At 37.2% G+C, this 23733-nt stretch overlaps 1 protein-coding gene across 1 annotated transcript; it reads right to left on the reverse strand.

The window, feature by feature from the left end:
- Position 1: 1 nt before the first annotated feature.
- Pph13 (PvuII-PstI homology 13) lies at positions 2 to 23487 on the reverse strand. The gene is made up of 3 exons (XM_067783921.1): positions 21761 to 23487; positions 6400 to 6683; positions 2 to 3362 (listed from the first exon to the last, which is right to left on the reverse strand). Exons 1-3 carry the CDS (start codon positions 21799 to 21801, stop codon positions 2314 to 2316), a joined length of 1374 nt encoding a protein of 457 aa, XP_067640022.1. The 5' UTR covers positions 21802 to 23487; the 3' UTR covers positions 2 to 2313.
- Between the last annotated feature and the right edge of the window lie 246 nt (positions 23488 to 23733).

Here is a 23733-nt window from a genome sequence, read left to right on the forward strand (position 1 = left end):
ATAACATTTTAGGTATTTATTTATGACTACACTTATTTATATAAGGTTAACAATATTACTTATTAGGATTTATATATGGTAAGTAATAACGAGTTATTTTTAAAATTTTACTAGTAAAACAGTATTTTATTATTTACATAATATGAAGAATTTCAATTAGTAATCAATTAATTTATAATTTGGACTATTTTTTTTATTAAATAATAAAATTAATTAATTAGTAATTATAAAATAATATGCATGTATTTATTTGCTTTGACTTATACATTATAACATTTTTTAAATTTATAAACAATAAAACTAAAAATAATATATAATGTACCCAATTACAGAAACCATCAACAAAGAGCCTCTCTTGAAAATTTATTCACACACAGCCTCTTAAAATTATCTCTATCTAGAAATCATATTTACAGCTTGACTAAAATTAAGCTCAGTATTCGATCTACTACCGTTCTAAAGTTTATATTAGAAATAAAAATCGTGTGAGCGCTGGGTAGCTTAATAGTTAGCTTAACGCAACAAATAAAAAAATTAATGTCCTGCTTCGGTGGAGGAAGATGACCCTATCTCGCATGCAAAAGAAAAAAAAAATTACCAAACTGTTGAAAAGCACCACTGGACGTACATTTCCCAACGGCTGATAATGCCGAAGAGCCAGCAGAGAATAACTACACTTTGATCATGGAACGGTAGTGCTGGGCTTGGTGAATGATACCACTATGAACACTACTCCTAGACGGGCCCAGATGCTATATTCCTGCCATGCTACAAATCTCGAGCAGAAAGATTGTGGAATGCCTTAGAATAATATGAGACGGATGGAGAACTGCTAGAGTAATTTTTCTGCCAAAGTCGATGAAGAAGAGTCATTTGTATCCGAAAGACTACAGACCCATTAGCTAAAATAATTTTTTTAAGTAAAATGAAACTTTCTTCAAATGAAATGAAACCCTTTTTAAGTCAAATGAAAGCTTTTTTCAAGTCAAAATCAATTTTTGTAAGATTAAATTAAACTTTTTCAAAGCAAATTAAACCTTTTAAATCATATGAACAATCTTTCAGGTCAAGTTAATCTTTTTTCAAGTCACATGAAACTTTTTTCAAACTTTTTTAAGTCAAAGGAAATTTTTTCAGATCAAATGAAACATTTTTGAAATCAAATGAATTTTATTCTAGTAAAATTAATCTTTTTCCAAAATAGCTTAAAAATTTGAAGTGTGAAATTGAACTTTTTTCAAATCAAATCAAAGTTGTTTCACAACAAACGGAACTTTTTTCAAGAGAAATGAAACTTTTTTCAAAACAAATGAAACTTTTTTCAAATCAAACGAAACTTTTTTTAAATTCAAACGAGACTTTTTTAAGTTGAACAAAGCCTTTTCTGAATCAAATCAAACTAGTTTCACGTGAAATGAAAGTTTTGTTTTTCAAACCAAACGAAACTTTTTCAAGTCAAATAAAATTGATTTCTTATTAATTGCTTAGGAAAAAATTGAAACAACTCGACATCACGGACGAGGCGACAGCGGTTTTGATTATACCTTTTGAACCTCTTCAAAGCATTTTCTCTCGGGAGTGGGTTTTGAACCCGCACTCCTGTGATGATCGGATTGTTTACAAACGCATCCGACTATCACCACTGACAGACGAGGCTTTGGCGACCCCAAGCTCCTCATGGAACTTGGGGGTGGGAAGGGAGGGATGGCCTGAAGGTTTATTGTGGCCACATACATCGTTCCCGAGATGGTCGTGCTAGCACCTTAATGGTAACAGCAAAGGACCATCACATCGATAACGCTCCCCAAAGCCTTCGGGGAGTAACCTTATCACTACAACAACAACAACAACAACCATCACCACGTCTTGCTGTTATACAATATTTTCCCAATTTCCTGCTGCATCATTTATTTATACTTCCCTATAGAACATAATTTTTCTATGTTAAATGAAAGAAATGACAAAATCGAACCGCCGCTAATTCGATTAGAACAGGTTTTTTGTTTTTTATGTTGCTCCTACTCAAGATAAAACTTTTTTCAAATGAAATCAAAGTTTCCTCGAATCAACCGAAATCTAAATTTTATGCCAAATAAAGCTTTTTTTTTATATTAAAACTTTTTTCAGATGAAGTGAAACTTTTTTCGAATCAAATGAAACTTTTTCAAGTCAGACAAAACTTTTTACAAATCAAATGAGGCCTTTACCATTCTTCTTCCAAAAACTTCACCGCACACGTTAGACTTTATCGAACTGTTGGAGAAAGTGATTAATCCGATTCTAAGCTCATTCTAAACCGCTGAACATACCCGTTTAAAATTTATCATCCACCAGATCATCAATGCCATCCACACTGATATTCAGCGAAAGTGGCTTATCCAGTGATAATAAATTGGGCGGAGATTTATTCGGATCCTTTCCAGTGGACAAACTGAATGAGGGCATATCAAGAGCCAATCCATTCGAGTGATTGGAATTATTTAGTTGAATGCTAGAAGCATGTATTAATTGTGTGAGAGTTAAAGGATGTTGTTGTTGTAATTGATGGAACTCCTGGCATTGATGCTCATAATGAATTTGCTGATTATGGGCATGATGATGCTGGTGCAGTTGTCGTGTTTCATCTTCGTTTTGTAGTTGTTGCTGCTCTTGTCGTTGTTGTTGCTCTTGTTGTTGTTGGTGGTGATGATCTTGTTGTTGTTGCTGCTGATGTAATTCTTCTAAAGAAATATGTGCCACCATACCACACTCATCCATCGTTTGTCCACTATCAAATGAGAGACCACCATGTTCAAGTTGCCCTAATGCAGGTCTATCGTCCAACGTCAGACCATGATCTAAGTTTAAAATACATTCAGCTTTGAAATTATCAATTGTAAACTGATCAACATTAAGAAATTTCATTTCATCATAAGTGGAATTTGTTGTCGTATCTAAATCCAGAGAGGCACTGAGGCTGCTACTGATTAAGGACAGGTGATTATTGTGTTCATGGCATTGATTATGATTGTGATGACTTGTTTGAGGATCTTCCATATTGCTTTCATTTATATTATGATGATTATTGCTATGGTTGTTGTTGTTGCAACTATTGTTTGTATTATGTGCAATAATTAGTGAAGGTGGAGTATGAGACTGTGTAAGCGTATGCGACATAGTGGACATTGTACTCGTCGGAGGATATGTAGACCATTCCATAGAAACTTCACCACCACGCTCTAGCTGATCGATATTAAGATTAAGAAATATATTCGGCGTTAGGCGTGACGGTGATATGCAGCGGTCAGTCTGGAAAGGTACTTTGGGATCATTATCCAATGAGTTGGCCGATTGGGGCGGTGTGTCTGGTAGGAGTGTGGGGCCTGAAAAAGAAGAATGTTGAAAGAATTCTTAAAAAACTTTGTAAAAAACAGTACATCAGGCTACTATACTACAGCACTTATCCTATGTCCAATTTGGCTGACATCAGCGAGTTATGGGTGGGTACACGTTCATCCAATCAGATTTTTTTAATTGAGTTAAGTTAGATAAAATAAAAGCTACCGCGGAGAAGCTGTTGTAGCGATAAGTACACTCCCCGAAGGCCTTGGGGAGTGTTATCTATTTGATGGTCCTTTGCCGGATGCAGATCCGGTACGTTCCGGTACCAAGCCCGACCATCTCGGGAACGATTCGTTATGACCACATGGGACCTTCTAGGCCATAGCGCCCTCCTAAACCCTACATCCATGAGGAGTTCGGGGTCGCTAGAGCCTCGGCTGTTAATGAGGCAGGATTCGCCACGGATAGGTGAGGTTGACAATTGGGTTGGAGAAGCTATATATTGCGCTGGCAACCTGAAAGGGGTGCACTACACAACCCCTTGAATCTATTTGGTATTTTAGTCGCCTCTTACGACAGGCATACCAACCGCGGGTATATTCTAACCTCCTAACCCACTGGGGTTAGACTGTATGAAGGCCCATTTGATACCACATAAAACAATAGTGGTGTAAGTTAAAACTACTTATATAATAGCTGCGTGATGATGAAATAATTTCGAATATCTCCACCGTGTATACGTTTTTCGGAGATCAGAGGGAAACAATACCGAAGCCTAGTCCTGCTAAAGCTGGACAGTGAAGCATGAAGTTTTCCACCTGGTCCTTCCAACGGAGTGGGGGCCGCCCTCTACCTCTCCTTCCATAGGCGGGTTCCGATAGAAACACTTTCTTGGCCGGAGCATCATCATTCATTCGCATAACATGGCCTAGCCAGCGCAGCCGCTGCGTTTTAATTCGCTGGACTATGTTGATGTCTGCGTATAGCTCGTACAGCTCATCATTAAATCTTCTTCGGTACTCGCCATCGCCAATGCGTAGAGGTCCATAAATCTTTCGAAGAACTTTTCTTTCGAACACTCCCAAAGCCGCTTCATCTGCTGTTGTCATGGTCCATGCTTCAGCCCCATATAGCAGGATGGGTACGATAAGTGACTTGTAGAGTATGATTTTCGTTCGCCGAGAGAGGACTTTACTTTTCAATTGCCTACCTAGTCCAAAGTAGCATTTATTGGCAGGATTGATTCTTCGCTGGATTTCAGTGCTGATGTTGTTGCTAGTGGTGATACTGGTTCCCAAATAAACGCAGGTGGTGGTCAACAGATCTTCGAAATATGTGCAACGACCCTCATCCTGTTCCATTGTACTCATTTGGGTTAAAAGATCCATGATCGTTATTTTAGTATACTTCGGCTCAATAGCAAGCTAGTTCCAGCACTCGTGTACCATCCTCGATCGCGGCGTTGCTCAAAGCCCTGATTGACGATTGGCTATCCGAGTAGATGTTAAAATTCTGTACCCGTAGAATTGTATCCCATCCGCCACATCATAAATCGCCACGACTTCCGCTAAGACGCAATAACGATTGATCAGCTCGAATTTGCGATGAATTTTGATGAGAAAGTACTCCATCAGCCTTTCCTTCGGTTCCTCGTCCAAGTCCTTCAGCTTGGGCCTTCGTCTGATAGTTTTCTCGAGGGAATGAAGGTGTTGAAGACCGGCCTGCACAAGGGGTAGATTGCAGTCGAACTTGATAAGAATGTAGGATTGGGCGAAGTCAGTGAGCCCATAGTTCATATGACGCAGCTTGATCAACAGATCACAGAATATACATGGGGTATTCCATCCCATTTCGACCAATTTTGAACCCGACCCCTTTAGAATTGGCTGAAAGTTTTTCTTCTTTTTCTAGCTTACGAAAGACGTTTTTCAGAAGTTTTTCAAATTTTTTCATCCAACTCAAAAAAAGTTATGAATTTTTAAAAAAACGCCGTTTTTGCTATAACTTTTTCAAAAATTGACCGTTTGGGATCTTTTTTTTTGTAAAAACTTGTTTTTAAATATACTTTTCGGAAAACTTCAAAAAAATTTTTAAAGTTTTTTTTTTGTATTTTTCAGTTTTTCGAGATTTTTCGAATTTCGCCCAGTTTTTTTTTCTCATAAAAAACTTCAATCAATTCTGCAATCATTCCCACTAATCCTGGAGTGGGCCGAGAATTTTTTTTTGTTTTATTTAATTGAAAAAAAAAACTTAAAAATTTTGTTTGTATTTTTTCCGAAAAGTACATTTAAAAACAAATTAAAAAAAAAAAAGATCCCAAACGGTCAATTTTTGAAAAAGTTATAGCATTTTGAAAACAAAAACGGTTTTTTTTTTATAATTCATAACTTTTTTTGAAAAAATTCTGAAAAAGTTTTTCGTAAGCTAGAAAAGAAGAAAAACTTTCAGCCAATTCTAAAGGGATCGGGTTCAAAATTGGTCGAAATGGGATGGAATACCCCACATATATATATGTTAATTTTAAGATGCCCCTGTTGTACAAGCTTATACATTTTGGCAATTTTCGCCGCGTTCAGTGCGTTTCAGCCCATATAAGAGTATCGGCTCGACTATCGTCTCTAAAAGATAGTGCACGACTTTTGGCGCGAGACTAGGATCGTATACGTCTTATAGCCCTCCCTGGACTGTATGGGGTATTGTGCCCGACATTACAAGTGGCGTTAGTCATTGCACCTTCCCTATTTTTATTTGGTTGCTTTTCTTGCCTTGCAGCTTCCATCAGACTAGAGTCTCATACATTAATACCGGACGGCCATCATTGTCCAAAATACATTAATTTTCCTACTTTATTTGGCGTTTTTTGGTGTCGAAAGCAGAGGAACAGGGTATTCCTCTCTCCGTTTGAAGGGCATGTGGAAAAGTTGAGTTCTTTTGTTAGTCGAATTGGCACCAGCTACGAAGAAACGACTGACATTTTGTTAGACCGTTAAAATGTTTAAAGGACAAGGATTTCGCTTGGAGGAATAGATATTTTTTCTCAGAATTCCAAACACTAAAAGATTAGAATTGTCTCCTTACCTAAACCATTATCCAGCTGCGGAATCGCATTTTCATCCGAATACGTTGCTTGCGTTGTGCCTAGACCATCTTCATTGTCTTGTAGACTACTACCAAATGTAAGCTCATTGACCACTTTCTCTTGTTTACGCCATTTAGCTCGTCTATTCTGAAACCAAACCTGCACACGAGCTTCTGTTAGATCGATGCGTACTGCTAGCTCTTCACGAAAGAAAACATCAGGATAATGGGTTCGTTCAAAGGCACGCTCAAGTTCTTGTAATTGCAAAGAGTTGAAGGTGGTTCTGTAAAGAAATATTTGTGCATAAATATCTGAACTGATATAATGTTTTGTTCAAAGGTATGTATACTTAAGTACGTTAGAGGGAAACATATATTTAGTTGGTTTTACTTTGGCTATATGTATAAAGACTCTCATAATCATTCGTAATGGATTAATATTAAATATCGAAAGGTGAAGATTTACGCTGAACATTTCTAGGAGGTGCTCCAGTGGTATATACATTTTGCATGTGACACTGCAGCCTTTATTAAATTTAGTCAGCAGAAAATGGTCTTGTAGTTTTCTTCTTTGTTGTGGGACAGAATAACTTTTCCTCCAAAATGGTTCTACATGCCCTATTTTGAGTTAAACTGACTTCCGGTGAACGTCTCGCAATAGATCTCATTCCTCTGAGTGATTTATTCTTAGTGAAGGAAATGAAAGCCGACGGTTTTGGGGAGTTCGATGTTGATGATCCTTTGCCAGAAATTGATTCGGTAAATTCCGGAAACTAACACCAGAGATGAAACATGACTTCCTGCTTCTTGTGGTCCTCAGTTGAGCTGCGCTACTTCATATTGAACTATCCTCTTACCCCAGAGAAGTATCTTTACAGGCCCTCCTGACTTGAGGAATGTGAAACGGCGATGAAATTTTGTGCATGCCTGCCCTAGTTATGCTAGGATCAGAATTGTAGCCTTGTGTATGTGGCTAAAGTCCTTTTATATAATGAGGATTATGAGATGACGGACCTAGACTTCGTTAAGAAGCGGTACGAGGCTCTGGGTGAGCAGTATAAATTTTGGATATAATGCCTTTTCTGCCTTGAGGAGGGTGAGACGGTATAATTAATATTCCCCGCCTCAACAATGAAAAGGTGTGAAACTTTTTGTCAGCACCGTAACTTTTGGTTTTACTATCCGTCTATTTTACGGGGGATAATACGGCTGTACATTTTCTCTGCATCTGCGCGGCCTTCCCTAGGAACAGGTATGACTGAGCTTTTGGATACCTACACATTTAATTTTGCTTGTTTTACAACTAGCTGGATGTAAAACTAATTATACAAAATACCCCACTGTGGACGCTGTGACAAAGAAACAAATTCAAATAGAGAGTGGAGCCTATATCCACATTTTGACTTTCACGTTTCGAATACATTCTGCGTTTTTGTGGTCAGCTCATACAAATCCTTCTCTCTGCAATAGATTTGAAGGACGGATCCATACTTTGTGTATCAAAACCACGAAGATATAGGACGCTTTTGGAATACATTTCCCTCAGAGTTATTCTCTTCAGTAGTCGATATCTGCTGAGAGTTCCAAGAAACCTCCATAAAAATCATATAGGATATACTAAATGCAACTAATTGGGCTATCCCAAGGTATTTTCTTTGATCTTATGGTACACTTAGAGCCGGCAAATCTTCTTATATAATCTTGCAGTACCTGGCGTATAACTGCCGACAAGACTAGGATAGGTAATGATATGCAACTTTCTTTTGACAGCTTTTGATCCTTCCCTCGAAGTAAGCCCCGACTCGAAGAGTGGTTTTGGCATTTAAAGTTACTGCAGCTCTAAAGGAAAAGGTAAATATAAAATCACATATGAGCTGGCACTTTAGCCTTATTTCGGTGCAAACACCATTTTTCGAGGGCGTGTTGCGTTCAGAATTCTTTTCAATAACCACAAAACATTTTAATAGCAAACCGAATTGGACACGTTGGAAATGTGCATATGGAGATGAGAAACATACGGGATATGCAGGATGTACTACATAAAAGTTTCAAGATAAAGAGAAAGGAAATAGAAGATTTATTTTGTTTTGTTGATTTTCCGACAGGGTGGATAAATGATGTATATTGGAACGATTTTCCTTCCCCACAAGTCTTGTTTCATTACTTTGTTTACATGATGTATGTCTGTCAAAAAGACTGTACCGCCCCCACAATTTACTTCTTTGTATGTAAGTAATAAATATCACAACTTAAGCGTGGCACATTCCCATTGAAAATGCCCAAACCAATTTTTTTATACTCAGCTGAGCAGAGCTCACAGACTATATTAATTTTGTTCGCATAACGGTGATCCGTAACGGCATAAACTAATCGAGATAGATATAGACTTCTTATATATCGAAATGATCTGGGCGAAAAAAGAAATTCATTTAGCCATGTCCGTCCGTCCGTAAACACGATAACTTGAGTAAATTTTGAGGTATCTTAATGAAATTTGGTATGTAAGTTCCTGGGCACTCATCTCAGATCGCTATTTAAATGAACGAAATCGGACTATAACCACGCCCACTTTTTCGATATCGAAAAATCGAAAAAGTGTGATAATTCATTACCAAAGACGGAAAAAGCGATGAAATTTGGTAGGTGGGTTGACCTTATGACACAGAATAGAAAACTAGTAAAATTTTGGACAATGGGCGTGACATTTCCCATTTTTCAATCAAGCATTTTTAATGGTTTCGGGAGACCAATTGACGCATCGAGCCAAAATCCGGTACACATATTTCTCCCACATTGGTTAAGGACCACGCCTATTTTATAAATATTTTTTTTTAAATAAAGGATCATAGACCAATGTAAACGGTATTATCTTTGCGAAAAATATCTTCCTATCAATCGTATTTTACTTTCGAAATACCATTATAACAAGAAATGTAAGAAACTAAAATATTTGATATAGGTGTTTCACCACTCCTTCGACCATTCATTATTCCGTGATTTGATAGCCAATACTGGAAAAAGAATTGAACTATTGTGAAGAAAGTCTATATCCTCATTTTTTACGACACTGAGTGTCAAAAAGCTGAAACTAAATGAACTGTACGACAGCGCTTAACCGTTTGAACGGTTATGGCCGTCCAACAAGGCGCGCGAATCGCTTCTTCGCTCCGCCAACTGGCGCCATTTGGTCGCACCAAGGGAGTTTAAATCGTTTTTTTTCACCTGGTCTTTCCAGCGGAGTGGGCGCCGATCTCTTCCCCTGCTTCCATAGGCGGATTCCGATAAAAATATTTTCTTGGCCGGAGCGTCATCTTTCATTCGCATAACATGGCTTGACCAGCATAGCCGCTGCGTTGTAGTTCGCTGGACTATGTTGATGTCTGCGTAAAGCTCGTATAGCTCATAATTAAATCTTTTTCAGTACTCGTCATCGCCAACGCGTAGAGGTCCGTAAATCTTTCGAAGAACTTTTCTCTCGAAAACTGCCAAAACCGCTTCATCTGATGTTGTAATGGACCATGCTTCTGCAGGACGGGTACGATATGTTATTTGTAGATCATGATTTTCGATTTCCGATAGAGGACTTTCTTTTTCAATTGCCTACCTAGTCAAAAGTAGAATTTATTGCCAAGAGTGATTCTTCGCTGGATTTCAAAGCTGATGTTGTTGCTTGTGTTAATGCTGGTACCCAAATAAACGAAGTCTTCTACTATTTCGAAATTATGGCTGACTCTTTGCTCTATGACAGCAGATACTTCGTTTTGTCCTTATTCGCCATCAAACCCATCAATTTGTTAATTTCTTGCTTTTAATAAATCTACTTTTCAATGCTTGGCCTTTAGCCGCATGTTTTACACGAAACACAACGGCGATATCTGCCTATCACAACTCATTTGTACAAAAATATCACAACCTCTGTTTCTCCAGTCTCCCAATGATCCAGAGCGTCCACGTGAGAATTGAGCGGCATACGGAGCTAGAAAACTCACTGGATGATGGTTAATATGTGTGAAGTGAGCGCGAATCATTATTTCACTAGCTGACGATCACTGCCTTAGACTGTGAATTGAAGCTCCAATTGACGCAAAACGCACCATGGAGAGATTTAAAGTTTATTAATTTAATAAATGGAAGAAATAAATAGGGAAATAACGGGTTGGGGTCAAAATTCTGCTTTTTTGGAAATTCTGCATTCATAATTCCGGAAGTCGAAACACCGGAAATCAATATTAAGGAAGTCAATATTCTGGAAAGAGCCGATCCAACACCGGCTGCGCGATGCACAGTAATTCTGCATAGAACACCTTTCTGCATAGGCGGCCTTCGGCCGCGCTTATAACAAATAACCCTGGGCTACGCCATGCCAAGTCCGGGTGTGTGGTATAACCGTGGCTGCCGCCACGGTGATGTCCTTCTGCGTAGTACACCCTTCTGCGTAGGAGGCCTTCGGCCGAACTTTAAAAAATAACCCTTAGCCGATCCAACACCGGCTACGCCATGCCATGATTCCGGAATTTTGACTTCCAGAATTTTGTCGACCCAGAATTTTGATTCCGGAATTTTGACTTCAGAATTTAGATTTTAGAATTTTGACCGTTTCCCGGAAATAACGAACGAGTTTTCTAGGTACTTGTGGGTCCGGATATACGAGTATATCTTGAAGAGAAGAGAAATAGGGTAAAACAATTATTTCATATATCTAAAAAAAAAAAAAGAAAACACTTTCAGAAAGGTTTCCAATTCCCACAAAGACGAACCCATACCAGGTGGGTGGAATGTCAAGTCAATAGACAATTTTAATTGATTTAGATTAACTGGAGTATTAAAGTACAAGGGGCTGTATGGAAAATAATCAAGGTTTAGCAATCAACTGTTGGGATACAACACATGGCACTGAATTCGCCTTGATTCCCACTTATTTTTCGAAAGTTGCATCAAAAAGACAAATAAATGCTGCTAAGAACTGATCTTATGCAAATATGTGGTTATTTAAAATTAATGGAGAACCATAATACAGTTTTAACAAACATGGAAGAAGAACAAGAAACGTTTTATAAGTTCGGACATCATATACTCAGCTGGGGATATGTGGTACAGGTCTTTTAGTTCAGTTTTTTGGTCCTAAGTATTATCAAAATAGGGGTGTTTATTTAATGATTTTGGGCGTCTTTTGTAAGAAGTATTCGTCCACTGAAAGAAATGGTGCTAGTAAAATCAACAAATCTTTTTTGTTGTTCTTGACTTAACGCAGATTCGGTGAAATTGATCGAGTTACGGTTAATTCGGCCGAATTCTTTGTCAAGCGAACAAATTAGTTTAGAAGAGAAATTGTCGCTCTTAAGTTAACAAAATTCTGTAAAATTGACAGATTCCTAATCCATCTAACTGATTTTTTTGTTAACACAACTGATCTCACTGGTAATTTCAACAGCGATCAACAGTCAATACCTGAGCAAATTTCAAAGAAAATTTTACGCTCACTGCGCTCTCTACTTTGTACTTATGACGATGGTGCCACTTGTTAAAAAAACACCAAAAAAGAAAACCACCAAATCGAAAAAACACACAAAATGGGAAAACAACAAAAAACTAGTTTTTCAGTTATCAATACAAAACGAAAAACCATTTTTGGAATTTATTATTTAAAATTATGAAATACCGGGACACCTATTTATCGGGTACAATTTTTTTTTTTTTTGAGATTTGGGATTAATGGCTGGGTTCTATGACCATAGCGCAAGGTACAGAATCAAAATGGTCTTTCAATATTGTCGTTTCATTTCACATGTTCCTCCGTTATTCACAGAGCTCCGTTATTCGATATGTAAGATCCGTTATTTCTCGGAATGTTAATTTTTTGTGGTGTTTTAAAAGGCACCAAGCCATGCACGAAATCAAGAATAATTTGCTTTTTTAACAGGCATCAAAGCCAAGCAATCAGTAGAAATTAGGTTTTTAAATGGCACCACGCCAGCACAAAATAAGTAATATATATGTAATCCAAAGTTATTGGTAACACTGATTCCAGTTAGGAGTGCGAAAAGACCATCCTGACTCCAGGTAAGGGAGGCATTGCAACTCACAACTCCGCCACAACGTCAGAAGGAAGGCCTCTTTAAATTTTCAGCTGAACTAAAAAAGCCCGACAAATTGTAGTTGATCCGAGGATGACCCGCACGACCACTCCAACGAAACGATTAGAACGGAATGGGTACAATTTTGCAACTTCTCCTCCAAGCGAAATGCAAAATTGCGCCCTCTTGTTGCAAAAGTTTTGTTTGAACGAACAGGATTTTTCCAAAGTTAGTAACATTTTGTTCAAGTTTTTACGAATTTTCACTCACGCGGACGAATCTAATAAGATAATAAAAAACATCATTTTTTAATGTTTATGTTTCCGACAGCATACAAGTTTGAGTTGTTTTGGAATCGTTTCAACTTAAAGTGTTACGAAAATTAAACTGGCCGAATTACATGTAAAGTTACTCCAGTGGTGAATTACCTTCCTGCGATTTGATTCTTTACTTTTCTATAACTTACAAGTTCTCTATTTAAAATGTTATGTCAAACATTTATACTAAAAGTTTTGTTGGAAACAATCGAGTTTGGCAACTACATGCGAGAGAAGAAATTGAGGATGAGCTGAGCTGTAACTGAAAGAATTGAGAAACAGTTTTGTGACTACTATTTTCATTTCTATTTGCAAAGCGAAGTTCAAAACTATAAATTAAATAAACTATAAAATATAAAATTTGGTGAAAGTGTGTTTAATAAAACAAAATAATAAAGTGTATAATGTTTAATGTGTGCCAGCATATTTGATGTGCGCCCAATTGAAGTTCGGTTAGTAAGTGCCACCGTGGTGTGATGTAGCTGTCGCAACATCTTTTTTTGGTCATTTGACTACTAAAACGGTCAATTACGAATCAACGATTTGTGCGCATTTGATTCAACATCTTGTTGCGATGGATAAAAATTTACAGAAATTTCGGTTGAAATGACCCGTATTTCGGTTGATTTTAGTAGTCTTTTTCTTTCAGTGTCTTTGAACAGGAAATACGTGTAAAGAGTTTCTTCACAGTAGGTCAATTCTCCTTCATTGGTCAAAAGAGGTTGCCACATCTAAAAATGTTTGAGTTACTTTAAACGACCTTCAAGTTATGGCTTCAGAAACGGCACCCAATGCATGATCAAATAAGAGGCGCCATTCATTTAATTGTTATAAACGCACTTTAGCAGAGAAATAGCATATTGTGACGAATTTTGGGAAATTCCGCTTATTTGAAACCTTTTGCTAACGTTCGAATTATTAAACTGTTGAATAAATCACTCCAGTATTCAGTCTTGCAAACTGGTCTTTATTTAGATTGGGAGTAGTACTTCACAATTATACTTCAATATCACGTACCTTACAACAGCGTGTTTACATCAAAACTGAATTCGTTATTACTCAGCTTGTGCTGCTTTTATACTCTCGGTTTCTTCGTTCACCCATTTCTCCTAAAGTTTAGTAATTTCGCGAACAGTTATAGCTCATGCTTGGTTAGTTACCAGCTACATACATGTATATCCGTAGCCCACGCCTCTCCCATATCCATATGTGTGTGTATGTGTGAGTAACTACTTCGGCTGATGACTACATCTATGCGGGTGAGGTATCTCTGCGTTGCCTTGTACATAGGTGTGGATAGCTTTAATGTGTACATGTACATAAGAGTGGCTGCTTCATGTTTTTGTTGTTGCGTGATTATTAACTAACAGCTTAGTGATGCTGATATTCGTCACAATATTAAAAACTTTTTATAAGGTTTTGCCGGGCATGTCTCTCGAAAATTACAAAAAACCAGATTCTGGGCATTTGCGATGAAAATGTGCCACGCCTTAACCTGAAGTTATCTGACCCAGAGTTGGGAATTTTATTACCAACATACAAAGGAACAATTTGAGGGGGCGGTATAGCTTTTTCTTAAACTTTAAATTTTTTTCAGACAAAATATGTTCAGTCTAATGTACATATGTATATATGCTATTTGAGGGTCGTGGTCGCAAATTTTGTACGAATATTAGTAGGTTTTGGCAACAATGGTAAAAAGATGATGAGCTTGCCTAATTTACAGAAGATCCCAGACAAAAGTACATCTGTGATTAAAAAAATGTCTCCCATTTCTTTTTTGCAAATTTTATCAAATATTTCCTGTTTTTGCTTTGTCGTTAATTTATACAAATTTCATGAATTATATAATGAAAACTATGTAAGCCAATATCGAGCACAAAATGCGCCTTTCCCACTTGGCCATTCATGTCCAACTCTCTTAATTTCGCCCAATATAATTGGGGCGTCTACGAAGCAAAGTTCTATGGATGCGGCCCTTTTAGCTAGCTTATCCGCTATTCCATTCCCATCTATTCCCATATGACCTGGAACCCAATTTAGGTGTATGCTTCTCCCTATCCCGATTCTTTCCAGAGATTGTCTTCCATGCTTTTAGATGTTGTGTTATGCGAGATTATTGCCTTAATTGCTGTTTGGCTGCCAATATAAAAGTTGATGCGGCTGTAGTTTAAGCTTCAAGTGTTTCTACTGCTTTGGTTACGGCTTCTGACAGCTTTTAGGATCTGTTTACTTGTACACGTATGTCGCCCCGTCTGCTGTTAGGTTGTTGTTGTTGCGGCAGTTCCCCAATAGGTGCGACCGATCACAAATTGTTATCAATATCCTCTAACAGGAGTCCAAGGAAACTTGCTGTTTCAACAGGGGTGGAGGGGTGTTAGAGGAGTTTATTCCACAATACAATTAAAGAGATGGTTGGTGTCATGTGGGGACACATTAGAAGCAGGATATATGTTTTGTATGTCGGGGTTGATTCTGGATAGGTGAGAGTTGAACCTGTTACAGTACCCAGATCGAAGTTGAGCTAGAGTGACGTGACGCGTTTCCCTAGGGAGAGTCCGTTCCTCCTCTGCTAGTTTTGGGTATTGTTCTTTGAGTACAGGATTCACCGGGCAATTCCCGGCATAGAGGTTCGACGCCAGTTTCTGGATTGCACTGAGGACCTGCTTGTGCTTTTTAGCTTCATACGGCTCATGTTCTCAGGTGCCGTATTTCCTCATAATGCTTACGGAGATGACTCTTTAAGCCCGTGGGCGATGTGGGCTCATCAATCAGATGTCTGTTGCGATGCCCAGGTTTCTGGGATTCAACAGAAACTGTTTGGTTAGCATTTCATCTGCTGTTAGGTCATCCACTTCAATTGTGGATCTAAGAACCCCTTCAAAGTGCAGGTACGGAATTAGGTAGATAGTTCTTTCAGTAATTCATAACGCTATACTACAATGATCGTATGGTCTGCGCTCAAGCTGCCCCGAGACACTGAGCTTCGTTGCAGTTGTTAACGCTATGTTCTTTGGCAACGGGTCTACAGGTGGAATGGCATACAGTGCAGCTATCGGGGCTGTTTTCAGGGCTCCCGTAATGCTAAGCATTAATAGTCCACGTAACCGCTATTATTTATCGAAGTAGATTTTCTTTTTGTGTGACTGTCCACCAAAAAAAGGCTCCATAGTATAGGAAAGACTCTACAAATATTGTAAATACCCAATGACGCGTCCTCACCGAACCTCCAGAGCAGTTGGTGGATGACCAGCGTCCACATCAGAGGAGATAATACCCCACCCCGCCACTGCTTCCCTGTCCACAGATTTCGTGGCCTCATACAACCCCCGATTGTAAAGGCATATCCCTGCATTTCGATCAATATGGCTATGGCTGGGATTAATTTAATTTAGTTAAGACCATTCATGATCGCTTGTTGTCTTAGAAGACTCCTAATACGAAACTAACAATATAAAAGAATTACAATTTTCCAAGAGTGACGGCTGCCTACGAAATCACCCGCCAATATTTAATTGCGTTTTTTTTTATCCGGGTTGTATTTTTCACTGGAAATTTAGAATTTCCATTCAAAACTCTATAATGTATCTTACCCTTTTTCTTATGCTTGGCCGAATGTTCGAAAATATTACAACACCTTTCCAAAAAAATTCCCCAGAACAATTAGTTCTACCCTAAGATTCAGACAAATGTATATACATATATACTCGTATGTCGTTAAACACAACTAATCGTATGGTATTACTATCACATGGTTCAACGTACTTAGAGTGCTTCGCGTTGCTATTATATACTTTGTCAGTCGGTCAGTCGAAAATTGTACCTCCTTTTCTATATTTTTCTTTTTCGCTATTACGTCACTGTTTCTGTAGTTTTTCATTTTCTCTTACAAACAATATTTTTCCACTAATCCTCGCTAAGTAATCGCTGACAAAGTGAAATTTTCAAAACGTGGGAAAATATGTAGGTAAATATGCTTTAAATATGGGAATATGTGTGTGAGTAAGGGGAATTCCATGCTAACCAAAGAATCCGCAAAAAAACTATCGATCATATAACAGCAAAAATGCTGAGTCACCCAGCAAGAAATGAGCAACTTCGTAGAAACTTGAAAGATCATATGATCTGCATGATTATTATCACATCAAGGTGTCCCAATTACATCAAATAAAATCACATCACCAATATAACATCGGATAAAGTCTCATTGACATAAGTACTTTTTCATTAATTAGCTTTCTTTGAATTTGGCCAGAACTGCTCATATCAAAGGATATCACATCAGATAAATTTTCATCAAAAGTTAGTGTTAAATCATGTCTATGATATTATATCAAGTCATTTAACCACACATGCGATAAAACGTTCAAAAGATTAAATAAGACAAAATCATGTAAATCATGTCTTCTGGATTATTGATATCATAGCAATTACATCAAATAGAATCAAATCACCCATATTTCATCAGATAAAGTCTCATTTAAATTTGTTCAGAGCAGATCATATCACTTTATATCACATCAGACTAATTTAATCTCAATAGTATCTACACATCATATCGAGGCAGATACGTAAGGACCTCAAATATATGCTATTGGTATTCATATATAAATTCTAAACATGAGCTGTTTTACAAATGCCTTTGTGTGTCAGATGGTGTCTATTAAATATTTTAGTCTATGAAAAAGTGAGGTTTGCGCTTAAAACACAAATATCTTTTGAATTGAAATATATTTTGAAGCATAGAAAAGTTAGCTTAATGCCAATGCTACTAAACAAAAAATGCTACATAGAAATGTAGTTGTGCCTGCTTGTTTTGTACGTCTTTACCGTGATATAATCATGCAATTCTAAGTGAGCTCACTGACGTTTACACTGATTTCTTGAAAGTAGATAGTTTTTTGAATGCATTTTGTTCGTGTTTACTGTTTATTTTAATAGCCTACCTCTAGTTCGCGTATACCAAAGGCAAGTTGGTAGACAATGCACCGCGTAGGACGATCTCTTGAGCCTATGCCAAACACTCGCCCTTGCGGTCAGTTCGGCCATCTAAGTGCTGGATAATTATCAATGCTGACCGGTATTGCGAAATGGCTTTCATCTCTTCCCCTGTTAACTTCAAATGTCTTTAGATGACACCCTCGACGAGCTCACTAACTATACGCGTCCCACGCTATCCAAGACGTATTATCGCTTATATCGTTTTCATCTTCCCGTACAGCGGTTGCACTAAATCCTCGCATCAACGACAAAGAGTCTACCAGCTCTGGAGTGTAAAGCTCTAAGGGTCATTGATTTTCTCATCTGATCAAGAACATCGCGTATTGACAAATTGGAGCGGCTGCATATTAGATTACCTAAGCATAAAAACGGGCGATAGATGCTTACCTTTCCATATTCAATATTAGACAGCTGCGCTAGCTTTGTCGTGGAGTTGGATGTAGGTAACTAAAATTTCATAATGAATCAATAGAATGAGAAAAGAGGTAGAATTAGGTCGAAAATCGCAGAATGTGATAGCGTTTAAAGTGGGATTGAGACCTGGAAATCGAGAGCGTGGCATAACTGAGCTCGATCTTGGGATCCGTTGCCATCGAACCGATAGGGATACCTTTTTGACGAGCAATCATCGATACCATAAAAGAAGATGAGGAAAAAGAAGACTCGGGTATTAGAAAGTGGCGGCATTCGACTAAGTGTTAACAAACTTGATTTTAAGGGGCAGAAGGGAGAGTGTGAACGATTTGTTCCTCGAATAGTGAACCAGAATAGCCACTATACCTCCGAATCTGCAGGACAGAGTAAGAGGAAACTAGCCCTATCGCCGATAAAAGCAAAAAGACGGAGGATATGGATGCATTATGCTAATAGGAGGCAACAATATTTATGGGCAGTTAGTTGGGGAACTGAGGCTTGTTTTAATGGAATCTCAGATTCGCGGAATATTAAAATATAACCCCCAATTCTGATAAATATAAACATTCTGAATATTTTATTCCGTGCATAAAGAACAAAGAGATACGTCTACATAGAAGTGAGTGCAACGAACGTCAGATGCTCTCTTAAAGGAAATATCCCTAAATGTTCTACCAAAAACTTCGTCGGATGATAGCAGGTTTCAAGTCTGGGACAGATCACTGTAGGAATTATAACGGGGACTTGGTAGCCGATGTACATAATTTGCATTAATTATGGAGGGAACACTTCTCTAAAGATGACCCTAATATCCAATCTTATGTGACGCAATATCCCTTCCGCCACCTGAATAATATACGTGAATAAAATACGAACTACCCGCCGAGCTGTTCAAACACGGAGGCGAACAGTTTTTATAGAGCTTGTATCAGTTCCCCTGCAATAAACGGTCGGAGGAGTGCATGACTCCAGACTGAAATTAAAGTTTGCTCTGCACAATTCACAAAATAGGCGACCCCTAATAACGCGTTTAAAGCTAACGCGAAATGATTGATTTTAAGTTTCCTGCCAAGCTTATAAAGCTCTGCCAAATAATTTCGAGCAACACCACCAGCTTCATATGGATATGTTCTCTTGAAAGAGCCTTACACGCGGCCACTCCCATATTGCTCAAAAATATTGCAATGAGTAAAGCTTTAAGTCTTCACTTAATAATATGCCCCACTGGATTTCTTGATTGGGGCTCATCGGTATCATTCATTCAAAAATAATGACTGTTGTCCCATTTTTGTACACTAATAGTATAATATGTCCCATTTTTGTGGCCTTAACCATATCGATGGAATAAATTATCCCATATAAGGTTCAGAAAAGTCCATTTTCACTAGTAAATGGACGCACTCAATAACACGGCCACATTGCTCAATAAAAAACTGTAAAACATTGTGGATAAGACAAGTGTGATAACTTCTGCATAGACGTCAAAATTACAAATAGGTTGGATCACCTGATTTTTTATTGACTATCGCTGTCTCATTCTGTATCTCTTTCTATCACCAGCTGAAGATAGCCGGCGCTAAGCGCCGCCATATTGAACATCCTGTCAGGCAGTTGACGGATAAGATATCCCACTTATTTTATCCACAATGCTGTAAAAATGTATAGGCTCATTAAACAGCTGATCATGAATGGAAAATTGTCATAAGAACTAATTTGACGTTTGCTTATTCAAATATGGCGTAAATTCCATTTTTGACAATGTTTTAAATTTACATTGGTTTATAGAATTCCCATGGCAGTGAAAGGGATAAGTTCTAAAGCTTACCAGGATTTTACAAAAAAATCTATAAAAGTTATAGCCAACAGTGGGGTATATAATTCCGACGTAAGTCGTATTGAACCATCCTTACTTACTATGTAAGCCACAGTGCTGTTAAAAGAATATATAAAAAACTTGTTTCTTAAGATTTTGATATTGGTTTTTCCTGGCTTTGAATTCAGAATTTTGGGTGTGGTAGGCGTAGGCTACCACCACACCACGCGTTCCAATGAAACGTGATCCAAATACGGATAGAAATTTAATATTCAAATGCAAAAACGATGCGATCCTGATATCTGGATCAATTTCGGATCCCCGGGGTGGCGCTGTCGATTTGGTTCTTTGTTAAGCATTGGTACTAATACTAAAAGCTAGAAAATAATTTTTATTAATATCTCGATCCTTGCGCCACCTAGCGCCGATTTTTTTCATTAATCCCTTTATATTCATGTATGTATTATATGTTCCAAATATGAGCCAAATCGGACCACAAATACGATTTTTGAATATCTCGATCCCTGCGCCACTTAGCGGCGATTTTTTTCATAGGTCGCTTTCTATTCTTGTATGTAATATGAGCCAAATTGGACCAAAAATGCAATTTTTTTGAATATCTCGATCCTTGCGCCACCTAGCGGCTATTTTTTAAGGTCGCTTTCTATTTGTGTGTGTATTGTGTTCCAAATATGAACCAAATCGGCCCACAAATACCATTTTTTTAAATATTTCGATCCATGCGCCACCTATCGGAGTTTTTTTCTTATTATTGTATTGTCATCGGGTTCTGAACTATATTCCAAGTTTCAAGCTTGTAGCTTATCGGGAAGTTACTTAAATTTCAATTACAAAATTCGTTCACAAAAGCCGTGCGGCCGGCCTAGCAAGTCAAGCTATATAAAACCGTTTAATTAGGTGATGTATTTGCATAATGTTGACAGTTGTTCCCTGTTGAAATGACCAATGGAATCAGTTCTTTTAACTGCAAAATCAGCTGACTTGATTGAGAAACTCTAAGTTTTACAGCATATTGAGAACTTGAGACCAACAGTTTTTCTTCTGCTGAACTTAACTAAACAAATTTGTTTTCCTTACAAAAACAGAGTTGAATTAACCATAATGCGATCAATTTTACTGAATGACTGTTAATTCAAGAACAAAAAACCTTATTTGTTGATTTTACTAATATAGCTTTATTCCTTTCGATGTATGTTTACAGTTTAAGCTCTTACGCTTACCAGAATTTCACAAAATATAAAGCGCGATAATCTCAGAAGAGATTTTAGGCAGAGCTTCTCTTCCAATTTGCGCTGTTGTTGCTGTTGTGTTAGCAGTGATACGCCCCATCCAATAGGTGCGACCGATCACAAATTTTCGTCAATATCCTCTAACGGGAGTCCAAGGAAACTTGCTGTTTCAATAGGGATGGACCATAATGAAAGGTGTGTTAGAGGCATTGATTCCACATTACAATTAAAAAGATGGTTGGTGTCATATGGGGACACAATTTGCGTCTTGCTCCTTTTTAGTTTTCCTTACAAATTGGCGGGACGGGACCTACTTGTTCTATGTCGACTCCGAATGGCATCTCCAGAATTTCACATAAATATTGAAAAAACTTAAAGTCCACAGTGGTGTATATAATTCCGGCGTTAGTCATATTCAACCATCCTTACTTCTTCTTAAGGCATTTCACAAAGTATTTCGATAATTTTTAGTGGCTTTTGCTATTTCCATACCTGTAACGTCGCTGCTTCCGCTTCATTGTGCTTTTTTCCATAAGAGAGTTTAACTATTTATTGGTTGGCTTACCAAGATAATTTTCATAATCTTTATTCAATATTTCTACCATAAAATAGTTTTTTCTTTGTTTTAAACTAAGTAGTGTATTTATTTTATTGATTTTTCACTTTATTTCATTCATCGATATCCATTCTAATTTTTCTGGTTTAAGTATGAGCCATAATGGAACATAAAATTTGTTTAAAATGTGGGTTCCTTCTTTATTCTTTAAACGGTTTCATTTATCTTTGTTTTTTTTTTTTTTTTGTATTAAAATAACACCTATTTGAATTGTATTTTTTTTTTTTTTTACAAAAATGTTTTACAAAATCACTTGTCTTTTAACTATACTCTATGTTATGCTGTGCTATAATATCCGCATTTTTCTTAAATATATTTTTTTATTATATCAATAGTCGAAACGTCGATGTCACCAACCAGACTAAATTAGGGGTTCGTATTGGCATGCTCTGAACTTTAGAAGTTCGCTGCGGAAGCCTTAGAAATTTTATGTTTTATGGCTATGTGTACTATTCCATGATTATTTAGTTCTATTTATTTCGCTTATTTTCATTTCTAATTTTCTTTCTGCTTTTGATGTTATATGCAATACTATTATTTTGGGTTTTCTACCATTTCTTTAGATTCGATGAATTTGTTTTTTTAATTTCTGTTACACATTCTACCACCATTATTTTTTACATATTTTCTGTTGTTGTAAGCTTAATTTTGTTGTTGTTTATATTGTCTATTTTTGTTTGGCGTCGATATTATTATCCTCTTTTGTTTTTCACAAAAGCAATACATATTTACATATCCGTATCTTTTACATGCATGAAACAAATTTTGTACAGGCGTTAGACATCGTAGAAGTGGAACTTCTTTTAGGCGGAGTTAAATAAGTTAGGCTGCAGCGTGGGCCGAATATAATATTTTGCAAAAAAATGTTCAAGCTTAAAAGAACAAAGTCTTAAAAGCCAACAAGAGATTTTTATTCAAAATAAAAAAATTAAAAAAATTTTGAAAAAACAAAAAATTTCAAACGCCTCCAGTGAAAATAATATAGCTTGTTAAATGAACAAATCTGGTTTGTTGTTCTTGAGTTAACAGTTATTCAGTAAAATTCATCGCATTATGTTTATTTCAACAGAGTTTTTTTGTCAAGAAAACAAACCTGTTCAAGTTATTACAACCGACGAAAAAATGTTGGTATCAAGCTAACAATATTCTGTAAACATTATAGATTCCTAATCAATATAACAAATTTTTTTTGTTAAGAGAACTGAGTTCCGCGGTCATTGCAACAGCGAACAAATGTCATTATTATGCAAATGCATCACCTAATTTAAAAGATAGGCTCACGGCGTTCCCTACTTTTTATCTTATGACAATCGTGCCACAGAAATCTCTATCTTATCAACAGTCACTGCTATGTTTTAACATTTTTTATTGTTATACTTAGGATGACATTAATAACTGTTAGTTAAAACAGCAGAGCTAGGCGGCCACTGTGGTGTGATGGTAGCATGATATGCCTCCAACACCGAAAGTCCTAGGTTCAAGGCCTGAAAAAATAAAATCAAAATATTTAAAAACAAAATTTTGTTTATACTTTTTTTTTAACAGAGCTACGGCTTACATTTAATCAACTTTTTTTTTTTGGTTTGGGAAAGCAGTAGAAACAGTGGAAGAGAAGCAGAAATTAAGGCAATGATCTCGCATAGCACAGCATCTAAAAGTGTGTTAGAGTATAAGCAATCCCTGGAAAGAATTGGGACGGGAAAAAGCATACATCTATATTGGGTTCCAGGGCATATTCCCATCTATAATGAAAAAGGGATTATGGCATATGCTGATGACCTAGCTATTGCTTTCAGAGGAAACGTAAGCCATGCTCCAGATTTTCAAGACTAGATTTATGGGAAGTTAC

Source organism: Eurosta solidaginis, chromosome 4, assembly GCF_040869045.1.
Source record: "Eurosta solidaginis isolate ZX-2024a chromosome 4, ASM4086904v1, whole genome shotgun sequence".
NCBI classification, from domain to species: domain Eukaryota; kingdom Metazoa; phylum Arthropoda; class Insecta; order Diptera; family Tephritidae; genus Eurosta; species Eurosta solidaginis.

What these genes read in the sequence shown, in the direction of transcription:
- Pph13 (XM_067783921.1), bottom strand. Translation starts at nt 21,801, where the DNA reads ATGGAAAAAAGCACAATGAAGCGGAAGCAGCGACGTTACAG. An exon ending in CGGAAGCAGCGACGTTACAG is followed by an intron (nt 6,684 to 21,760) that starts GTATGGAAATAG and finishes ATTTCTTTACAG; the next exon opens with AACCACCTTCAACTCTTTGC. An exon ending in GCAGCTGGATAATGGTTTAG is followed by an intron (nt 3,363 to 6,399) that starts GTAAGGAGACAA and finishes CTTCTTTTTCAG; the next exon opens with GCCCCACACTCCTACCAGAC.